Consider the following 10762-nt stretch of genomic DNA (forward strand, 5'->3'; position numbering starts at 1 on the left):
AACAGTGGGTTAATTAGATAAGACCCAAATTACATGAGCAAGGCTTGCAAGCCCAGCACTTTGAAGGTTTCGTGTTGTCTCAGAGGTGGGGAGGGCTTGGTCTCAGCACAGAGAAAATGACTTCTTGCTCCCAGGCAAGCCAAACCCACGAATTAAGATCCTGACTGCCCATCCACAAGCCCCAGTGCCAAGCACATATAAGGAAGGGCACCTGTCAGTCCTCACAGCAGCCTGAGGAACCCCGTGGATTTGCCTTGTCCCTCCTGTGTCTGAGCTCCGCCTCCGCCAGCAGCATGAGCCGCCAGCTCACCTCCAAGTCGGGAGCTGCCCCCAAGGGGGGCTTCAGTGGCTGCTCCGCAGTGCTCTCCACGGGCAGCTCACCCTCCTACCGGGCAGGGGGCAAAGGGCTCAGCGGGGGCTTCGGCAGTCGGAGCCTCTACAGCCTGGGGGGCTCCCGGAGCATCTCCTTCAATGTGACCAGTGGCGGCAGGAAGAGCGGGGGCTATGGGTTTGGCCGGGGCCGGGCCAGCGGTTTTGCTGGCAGCATGTTTGGCAGTGTGGCCCTGGGGCCCGTGTGCCCCCCTGTGTGCCCTCCAGGGGGCATCCCTCAGGTCACTGTCAACAAGAGCCTCCTGGCCCCCCTCAACGTGGAGCTGGACCCCGAGATCCAGAAAGTGCGCGCCCAGGAGCGGGAGCAGATCAAGACTCTGAACAACAAGTTCGCCTCCTTCATCGACAAGGTGGGTCTGCTAGGACTCGGGGACCCTGGGAACAGCATCTCTTTTGGAAATGTGAGCTTTCATCACAGGTGAGGGACTGGGGTTAGATATGGAGAGGCATTTACTGTGGACAAGACAGGTGTTTTCTATCATCAGGGTGACTTGTGTAAAATTCCTTGAGTAGTCATCCCCTAGAACAGACAGGCAGGTCGGTCTCTACTGGCAGAGGCTCGCCAGGGCTCGTGGCAGGAGCACGGAAGGGACGAACCCTCTTCTTACTCCCAAGGGCCAGGTTGGTGCCAGTGCTAAGCCTGGGCCCACACACACTGTGCAGAACAGCTGGGGAGAGGGAATCTGCCCCAGAGTAGCCAGGAAAGCTGTCCTCCCGCTGTGGCCAGCTGATCTGGTCCACCAGTCATTTAACTGATGGCTCAGAAACGTCAGTGTCTGCATTCTTGGGTGGCTCTGCCAAGGGCATTTGCTTCAGTCAGCTGAGGACTGTCCTGAGGCAGAATAGTGCATCTGCGAAGTCAGACCTGGCTCCCACCCTGGCCCATCGCTTACCAGCTGTGTGCTCGGGAAGAGTTATTTATCCTGTCTGTGTCTCCGTTTTCTGGTCTCTACAATGGGGATAATAACCTACCTCTTGGAGTCATTGTCAGGTTTATAAAAGAAAATGCATGTGGAGATCTTGGCATAATGCCTGACACATACCAAATACTCCCCAGCGGTGGTTACTGTTACTATCGTTTCGATCTCCAGAGAACTGGGAAAGGGTGTTGAGAAGGAGAGCATCAAAGGTCTGGGGGAGGCCTCAAGGGATCATCCAGTCCAGACAGGCCTTCGACTTTCGGTAGATAAGAAATTATTGCTCCCATTTTATGAGTCAGCAGAAGCATGGAGGTGAAGGCCATGCCCAAGGTCATCAGAGGGAGAGATGAGGTTAGGTGCTCAGCCCTCTGCTTCCGACCCAGTACTGGGGATGGAGGGCCATGTGGGCTAGGTGACAGGGAGGCACCGAGGACAGGTCAGCCCAGGACAGAGCCAGTGGCTGGGTGGTCGACAGCCATCAGAGCCTAGCTGCACCCCTGCCCCCAACTCCCCTGTGACTCAGCTGCTGCTCAGAGGATTCCCGGCTGCCCCTCCTCACCTCAGGGCCATCACCAGCTCTGTGGCCTCTTACTCCTCTAAGTCTTTTTACATCGGGAAGATCAAGGTGTTCTGAGGTTTGGGGCTGGGGGATGGGAGCGAGCTGACCTTGGGCTGGGCTGGTCAAACCCCACTGAAAATGCAGTCTGGAGACATGGGAAGAAAGACAAACACAGAGACAGTCACTTCTATGAACAAAGGTGGTCTGACGGGAGAGGGGGAAGCAGGCGCGAAGGCTGGGACAGTTCCCAAACCACTGGGATAGCTAGAGGAATGCAATCCCAGGCTGCCAGAGAAGGTGAGTACATCTCGTCCAATCTGGGGTTGTCCAGGGTGTGGTCCAGGTATGTACTGTGGTGTCCTGGGTGTATCTGTGGCTGATGCCCAGCCCTGTGGATATACATGAAAAAGTCAGGACTGGGTAGACCAAGCCAAATGCTGGCCGATCTGCCGGAGGCAAGCTCTTTGGTGGCTGACCCACCCACACTGAGTCCAGGTGAGTTTTCTATTGTTCCATGTTTCTGACCTGAGAGAACCAACCTCATTTAAACAGCAGTGCTCCCCCAAACCAAACAAGAGGGGTATGTGCAGATCCACCCCCTCTGGTCAGGTTCCCGGCCCAGGGAGGCCGCAGTGGCACAGGGAGCAACCTCCGTCCATACAGAAGACGGTTCTGAGGAGCGGGACGAGGGCAGGAGGAAGAGGCCATGAGCCAAGTGGAGCTGGGGCCTTGGAGGAGGTTAGAATAGCCGCAGCTCTTGGCCCGTTGAGCCTCGTTGAGCCTGATGTATTATAAAATGAACAGCAGCCCCCTTCTTCAGAAAGGTCAACCTTCCCAAAGATGGACCCAGCCTGACTGTCCTGGCACCTCAGGCCCATCCCTGCCCTGTGCTGACTTGGCCGTGGTGGGTTCTGAGTGAATGGATGCATGGGTTACGGGGGCCATGTCTGGGTTTAGTTCTCGGCTCTACCACGCATTGAGCCATCAGGTCTTGGAAGGAGGCCAGCTAACCTTCTCCATGCCTCAGTGTCCTCTGCATTAAATAGGAGAAGGACTCACCCACCTCGTGCTGCTGTTGTGAAGGGGGAGAGAGCTTTGCACAAGGCCCCCTGCGCGACAGGTGTGACTGTTTCTGCCGGCACTCAGCAGTTTCTTGGATTCGCGTTCCAGGTGCGGTTCCTGGAGCAGCAGAACCAGGTGCTGGAGACCAAGTGGGAGCTGCTGCAGCAGCTGGACCTGAACAACTGCAAGAACAACCTGGAGCCCATCCTGGAGGGCTACATCAGCTCCCTGCGGAAGCAGCTGGAGACGCTGTCGGGGGACAGGGTGAGGCTGGACTCGGAGCTGAGGAACGTGCGGGACGTGGTGGAGGACTACAAGAAGAGGTGAGCGGGGACCCCTGTACCTTGACAACTGCCTGTCCCTCTGAACTCATCCTGTCCTTGGGGTCCTGGTAGCCACCCCAGCTTAAAGATTTTGGAGGTGGTGGTCAGTGTTCCTCTTCATACGAAGCAGAATCACCCCAACAAATCTGGAACTTGATCTCTGCCCTGGCACCTAGGGCAAATGTCCAGCCCAGTTAGTTGGACAGTGGTCAGAGGATTAACTCCGGCTCTGGGGTGAGGGATGCCGTAGGTAACCACTATGTTGTCCCAAGCTTCTGTGTCCGCATTGGTAAAGGGGCTTACATCCGTCCACCTCCCAGAACTGCTAGGTGGAGTAATGCAGGAAACGCTCCCCTTTGTTGGTAAGGCTTTACTCCGATGCTGAGGGAGGAGACTGCTTGCTTCCTCTGAGAACAATCTCCCAGAGGACAACCTTCTGCTCCTTCCTCATTTTCGAAGCTGGGTCTTCAACGATCTCCTTCTTCCAAACTTGGTGACCATGTCCCCTCCCGCAGGGAGCCTTCCTTGCCTGCGGGCCCCACCGGCCAGCCCCTCAGCACCTGTGCCCTCCGACGGGCACCTTGCCCCTCACGCAGGGTCTTCCCTGGGCCAGTGAGGTTTCTCAGTGAGACGTGTTAACCAACCACGCCCTGGCGTTTCCACAGGTACGAGGAGGAAATCAACAGGCGGACAGCGGCAGAGAATGAGTTTGTGCTGCTGAAGAAGGTGAGGGGGAAGGCAGGCCCTGAGCCCGGGGGGCCTGGCACTGAGGTGCTGAGCCTGCCGTGAGCTGATTCAGAAGCAGTGGGGTAAAGGCAGGAGCTGTGATGAAAACCACTCAGGGACGAGAATACCAAGGCAGGGAAGGTGACGGCCTTCCTGATGTCATGTGGATGGGTTTGTCCACAGCCACAGGGGATGATACACAGTGCTTCCCCTGCAGCCTTGGGTCTGCTCATGCTTCCCAGGGATGACTGACAGCCTGGCTGGAGCTCCCTGCCTTTGAGGGGCACCCACCCCTGCTGATGGAGCAGAGTCTCAGGATGCTCCTTCCCCTCCTTTTCCATGGGCCCCTCAAGGAGAAGAGGGTGGCCACTCACCTGTGCAGGGCACCCAGGCTGGGGCAGCTGCCATCTCCTCGGCTGCACTGGCAGTGACCAGGGGTGGCTGGGGCATCTTTCAGGACGTGGACGCAGCTTATGCCAATAAGGTGGAGCTGCAGGCCAAGGTGGACTCCATGGACCAGGAGATCAAGTTCTTCAAGTGTCTCTTCGAAGCTGTGAGTCTGTTTCTCCACTTACCCCTCTGGGGGCGGAACTTTATTCTGAGGGCTGGAAGAGTCTAGAGGTCTTAGCCCCCTCCCGGCTAGTCATTCATCTCTCACCTCAGCCCTGAGAGGCTTCTGGGTGGGAAGGAAATGGACCAGGCCCTGGCTCCATGGTGCCAGGAATCTGGGGCCCAGGGGAACTCACCATGCCCTCAAAGTTGACATCACCAGGATTTGCTCACCTCCTTTGGGGAAAATTTTGACCTTCAACAGTCAAGTACCAAGACTATCTTTGTTTCCCCTGCAGGAGATCGCTCAGATCCAGTCCCACATCAGCGACATGTCTGTCATCCTGTCTATGGACAACAACCGGGACCTGAACCTGGACAGCATCATCGACGAGGTCCGGGCCCAGTACGAGGAGATCGCCCTGAAGAGCAAGGCCGAGGCCGAGGCCCTGTACCAGACCAAGGTGAGCTGGGCCTGAGAGGGGAACCCCAGCAAGCGTGAGGCCTGGGCCTGAGGGTCCCCAGTCCAGTTAGGTGTCCAGTGTGCCCCGCCCCATGACATCAGCAGCCGGAGACACCATGTGCTCCCATGACATGTTGACTATGCTCATCCATGGCTCTGTGCTCTGGGCGCCCAGTTCCAGGAACTACAGCTTGCGGCTGGCCGGCATGGGGATGACCTGAAGAACACCAAGAATGAAATCTCAGAGCTCACCCGGCTCATCCAGAGAATCCGCTCAGAGATTGAGAATGTGAAGAAGCAGGTGAGGGGTTTGGTTGCCTGTAGCCCGGGGTGGGTGGGCACAACTGGAGGGGAGAATAGTCGGCCGAAGACAGCAACCTCCCAAATCTCCACCCACGAGGGGAAATGGGCCAGATGAAGTCATCGCCTCAAACATGTAGAGCAGACTTTCCTGGGGCATCTCAGCACCTCCTCAGACCAAGGTCCTCTGTTTTGGAACCCCCTCCCCCAGGAAGCTTTCTCTTATCCCCCAGGCTGGGCTCAGACCACAGCCTCCTGCCCCACTGTCCCAGCTGGTGCGCTCCCCTGGCACCTATGTACTTGTGACACTGCCGGTCTCTCCTTCCCCTGGACGGGAAGGAGGCAGGGAGCGGGCAGCTTTGTTCCCTGTTGTTTTTCCAGCATCCAGTGCAATGCTTGGCACCTGGTAGCAGCCTAATAAGCATTTCTTAAGCGATCGAGAAGTGGGCTTAGCGAATACCCATTAAAGTGCCTTCTGCGGAAATTTATTAAGGCCTTAGAGTCGGTCCCAGGAATAAAGGTGCAGCCTCTGCTTGAGTAGGTGGCAAGACAATATGCATGCATATAACAATAGCCACAGTTCCTATCACTGAATTGTGTTGAATCCTCACAGAGACTCTGAGACAAGCGTCACCCATTGTTACAGATGAGGAGACAGAGGCTCAGAGAGGTTAAGTGGGTGGCACAGCTCTTGAGCGGCACAGCTGTGATCTGAACCGAGGCCTCCTGACTCCTAGTCCAGTGCTCTCTCTGCTCCCCCATGAGCTTTAACACTTAGTAGCTCTGTGACATTGGGCAAGTCACTTGTCCTCACTGTGCAGGTGCTTTAAGGACTCGATAAGCTACGGAATATAAAAGGCGGATGAAGGGCTGAGTGATGTGCCAGGCAGATGGCAAGCACTTGGCAAATACATGTTGGTCCTGGGAAATCTCCTTCCCTGGGCCCCTCATCGGTGGTCCCGTGTACCTGGTCAGACACTGTCACTGTAGCTGTCACGCCATGTTCCCGGGATCTCCCTTCCCAGACTTTAAACAACTCAGGAGCAGAAAGCCAACCTGACCCTTACTCATTCTGTATCCTAGGCACAGGGTGGCCAAGTAAATGTCTTTGCAGTAACTGAAGTGGTGGTGAATTAGCCATCATGTCAGAAGGGCAGGATGCACTATTTGTTATCACCACCAACGTCCAGACACAAGCGAGCGGAGACAGCTAGGGAAGGACTTGCCAGCACCAGAGGCCCCGCCCCTAGAAGAGGAGCAGGGCTGTGGGGGGTGGAGGTGGGCACCTCTGCTCAGAATCTCCACGAACAAGTGCTGCTTGGACATAAGTGCCTCTGATGACCCCTTCCAGTTTTCCACCTTCTCCAATTCCCTATTTTAGGCTTCCAACCTGGAGACGGCCATCGCCGATGCCGAGCAGCGGGGGGACAGCGCCCTGAAGGACGCCCGGGCCAAGCTGGACGAGCTGGAGGCTGCCCTGCACCAGGCCAAGGAGGAGCTGGGCCGCATGCTGAGGGAGTACCAGGAGCTCATGAGCCTGAAGCTGGCTCTGGACATGGAGATCGCCACCTACAGGAAGCTGCTGGAGGGCGAGGAGTGCAGGTGAGGGGCGGTGCTCTGGCAGGAACGCCCCGAGGGTTTGGGGGGGACCTCAGGTGAAAGCCTAACATCCTAACCCAGAAAAGATGAGTTCTTGGGGAGTGAAGGGGCGGTGATGACAGAAATAATACCAGTTATTTACAGTCCCTACATAGGCGTGAGTACCTACTTCATTCCAGGCTACAGTGGATGAACCCACCCAACCCTCACAACTCCCCTGGGTGTGCCTAGGCACACTCTCCCCACCACCTCCCACCAGAAAAGCTCATTGCTATGGTCTTCTTGTTGCATGTCCCTTACCTGTCCAGGTACAAGATGAGCTTCTCAGAGATGTTCACGCTGGCTTCCCCAGTGTTCCTGGGAGCGGGAAGTCCCAGCACCAAGGCCACCTGCACACGTGCACCTCACATAAACTACTTTTTGACTTGGATTGCTGCTGGGTTACCATAAACGTTCAGGGGCAGTCCCCAACTTCTCAGGCTCTGCTTGTGCCAAAGAAGGCCTGGAATTCCCATAGGTGCCCGTTGGGTTTAGGAACCCACATCAGGCCGGTGGAGGCACGAGGTCCGAGGTTGATGGGCTGTGGGTTGCATGACTGCGTGCTCTTACCCTATTTCTCTCCCTAACAGGATGTCAGGAGAATATCCCTCCCCGGTCAGCATCTGTAAGTACTTATATGTTTGGACCTAAAGTTGTAGAATCTGCAGACCGGAAAGGGGCTTTGTCACACCCTGCGTGTGCTGAGGAGCGATCTACAGAGCAGAGAGGGGAAACCTTTGCCTGAGTTCCCTGAGCCAGATAGCAGAGCTTGGCCAGAACCCAGCCTCCCGACTCCCAGCCCAGGGTTCCTTCCTCCCTGTCACTCCATCGCACTGGTCCCAAGGGCTGGCAGCTGGGGACAGGGAGACATGCCATGGGGATGAGGAAACAAAGGACAAGCTGCAGGGAAGGGGTGTGGGTGTCGGTGAGGCTTGGGGAGCCTGCAAGCTATGACCAGACCTGGGCTGGGGACTTCGAGGAAGCTGGGCGTAGTGAACGAGGGGCCTTGGAGGTCAAGCGGACAGTGGTGGGTCTGGCTTTCTCAGTGGGGCTAGGAGAGTTCAACCAGAGCTTCTGGAAGATGCCGTCTATGGGACGGTTAGCAGAAAGGCGAGGTCGGAGGATGGGAAATTTAGCAAAAAGGGCTAATGGAAAGGGCCGAGGGTGGTGTCCAGAAGGACGGGTGGGTGCATTGGTGCCTGGACCAAAAAGATGGGCCTCTGAGAGTTAAGAAGCAGCCAGATTGGGTATAAGCTGGGCAACCCCAGGGGTGGAGTCAGCTGTGACGGATGCCCCCACCCTACCCCTCACGAAGAGCCCCAGCTCCGGCTGAGGGGTGCTGACCCGCTCTCCCCTGCAGCCATCATCAGCAGCACCGGCGGCGGCAGTGGCTTCCGGCCCAGCTCGGTCAGCGGCGGCTACGTGGCCAACAGCAGCAGCTGCATCTCCGGAGTGTGCAGCGTCCGCGGCGGGGAGACCCGGAGCCGGGGCAGTGCCAGCGACTACAAGGATACCCTGGGGAAGGGCTCCAGCCTGAGTGCCCCCTCCAAGAAAGCCAGTCGGTAGAGAGGGCTGCCCGGTGCCCTCTCGCCACCCCTGTGTCCCCAGCAGGGGCTCTGGCTCCCACATGTGCTCCGCCCAGCCCACTGCCAGCCCTCTACCGGCCCTGCTCTTGCACCTCAGCTCTGGCCTTGGCCACCTCACTGCTCCCAACCTGTGTCTTGCTGAGCCTGGACAGGTGTGGATGACGAAGCCTCATGGAATTCCTCCCTGCACACGCCCGGTGTTCACGTCCTTGGCTGGGGTCCCCCAGCCATGCCACCAGCTCAGCCCCTCACTCCAGCCTCTGACTCAGCCGCTAATGACTCCATCTGGCCCCTGGATCTCAGAGCAAGGTCCCCTCACACGGAGGCCTTGTCCGGCCCCTAACCACTCTAGGAGCTGGCTCTCTGTCCAAGGAAAGGAGGACTGAAGGACAAACAACCAAGAGAGGCCTCATCCCCACCCCACCTGCTCAGACTCACGACTCTTCTGAGCGAAAGCAAGCACAACGCAGGGTCTCTTTCCTCTCTCTGCACCCAGACGCAGAGAGGAGGAGGCCCGTTCCCGTCTTCCTTCTTCACTGCATCCTCAATAAACAGCTCAGTCTGATGGCGTGGTCTCTCCGAGTCATCACTGCGAGCTCGGACTCCGTTGGGGTGCTCACACGAGCAGCACACGGACACAGAGCACACCGGGTATCGCCCGAGCAGCCACATTTCCAGGTTAATTTTCCCTGTAGAGCAGAAACAGCAGAAACAGAGCAGACAAGGCAGAGGGGCTGAGAACAGCCCTGGGGGTGCAGGGAGATGAGTGTGAGCAGAGTTTGCGGGGAGAAAAGGGAAGGGGCCGGGCGAGAAGAAAGGGAAACGTGGGCAGGGCACGTGTGCAACCCGGTTGGTCCCCAGTGACAGAATCAGCCCTGCTCCTAACAGGGCCCCTGGCCCCTTTCCGAGACCTGGGTCTTTCCTAGAGGGAGTATGGGGGCCGGCAAGGTATCTGCCCTTCCTCTCTGCTCCGAGGCCTGGCTTCCTGGGGGCTGCCCAGGACGGGTAGAGCTGATGGGGACCCCACACTCTGAGCCTCTCTGCTGGAAAGCTAAGACAGGGACCATGTTTTTGGAACCTGAAACTCAACTAGGTGGAGGGAGTTGGGGGTCAGGCAGGCTGTGGATTTCAGTGGCTGTAGTTGGCGCCTCCCCAAACACCTGTTCACTCTGAAATCACTGTGGTGGTGGCCAGTCCTGCCCTGTGGCGAGGAGGAATGTAAGGAGGACAGATGGGCCAATTCCCCAGGGACCAGAAGGAGACCACAAACCTCAGCCAGGAAATCCTTGGGGTCCTAGGGGGCTTCCCAAGAAGATGGAGGTGGAGAGATTGGAGGAGGGGGTGGATGGACTGGGTTGGCGGAGAGAACTTCAGAGTAGTGGCTGGGCTTAGGGCAAGGCCACAGAGCCAGGCTCCACCCCCACCGCCCAGAAGGTGACTGTCAGCGAGTCCCGGCCGCCGTCAACCTGGAAGTAAACACCACCATCCAGCAGGTGTGGGTGGAAGAAGGAAGACAAATCGAGACTCAGTAACCAGTCGCTTCCCTAGTTGACAAGGGGAGGCGTGTGTGTGTTAGAACCGGGTGGAGACACTGATGTTTCCTTAGCAAAAGGTCCACACACACCTGCTGCTCTGTCTCCTGCTCCTTTGCAGCAGTAAGGACTGAGGTGGGATAGCAGAAGGACCTTTCCAGTCAGAGGCTTAGAAGAAATGCTAGATTCTCAAGTGCGGGATGAAGGCGGCTTCTCTGGAGGCTGCTGGTTCATCACCAGACTGGAGAGAGAGCGAGAACTCTCCCACATCTCTTTGTACCCGGGGCTCACAGGGGTCTCCAGGTGGGCAGGGTTTTCCTGGGCTCTGAGTCTGTTTTCTCGAGCAGCCGCCTGAAGTGCTGGAGACAGAGTAGAACTTCCTGCAGGAGACAGGACCTGAGCCATCGGCTTAGCAGGTTGCAGAGTGACAGGGCTGGGCTGGATGTGGGTCACGACCAGGTGGGAGTTGGCCCAAGAGTCTGGGGGAGCAAGGGCCCGGGGAAAGGGACAGATGACAATGACTAGCAGGAAGGGTGGCCATTGTGTTAGATGCATCTACGTGGTTATTTGCTTGTGCTTGCCAAGCGCAGTGGCTCTTTACACAGGCGGAAAAATAACCCGGGAACCTAAACATCTTCTGATGTGGGAGCCCCCACCCTGAACCAATGCAGGCAGGCTGCGGGGGTGGGGTCCAAGCATTCACTGGGTCTTTCG

At 57.4% G+C, this 10762-nt stretch overlaps 1 protein-coding gene across 2 annotated transcripts; it reads left to right on the top strand.

Moving 5' to 3' along the window:
- The first annotated feature begins 293 nt into the window (after positions 1 to 293).
- Positions 294 to 9070, top strand: LOC118623470 (keratin, type II cytoskeletal 71). Of its 2 annotated transcripts, XM_036251086.1 has the most exons (9): positions 294 to 740; positions 3040 to 3254; positions 3920 to 3980; positions 4438 to 4533; positions 4829 to 4993; positions 5168 to 5293; positions 6674 to 6894; positions 7521 to 7555; positions 8291 to 9070. In XM_036251086.1, exons 1-9 carry the CDS (start codon positions 294 to 296, stop codon positions 8494 to 8496), a joined length of 1572 nt encoding a protein of 523 aa, XP_036106979.1. In that variant the 3' UTR covers positions 8497 to 9070. The 2 variants fall into 2 exon arrangements, with proteins under 2 accessions (XP_036106979.1, XP_036106980.1); XM_036251087.1 differs by lacking the exon at positions 5168 to 5293.
- Positions 9071 to 10762: the final 1692 nt, after the last annotated feature.

This window comes from Molossus molossus, unplaced genomic scaffold, assembly GCF_014108415.1.
Source record: "Molossus molossus isolate mMolMol1 unplaced genomic scaffold, mMolMol1.p scaffold_m16_p_10, whole genome shotgun sequence".
NCBI lineage: Eukaryota > Metazoa > Chordata > Mammalia > Chiroptera > Molossidae > Molossus > Molossus molossus.

What these genes read in the sequence shown, in the direction of transcription:
- LOC118623470 (XM_036251086.1), top strand. Translation starts at nt 294, where the DNA reads ATGAGCCGCCAGCTCACCTCCAAGTCGGGAGCTGCCCCCAAGGGGGGC. An exon ending in AGTTTGTGCTGCTGAAGAAG is followed by an intron (nt 3,981 to 4,437) that starts GTGAGGGGGAAG and finishes GGCATCTTTCAG; the next exon opens with GACGTGGACGCAGCTTATGC. An exon ending in AGGCCCTGTACCAGACCAAG is followed by an intron (nt 4,994 to 5,167) that starts GTGAGCTGGGCC and finishes CTGGGCGCCCAG; the next exon opens with TTCCAGGAACTACAGCTTGC.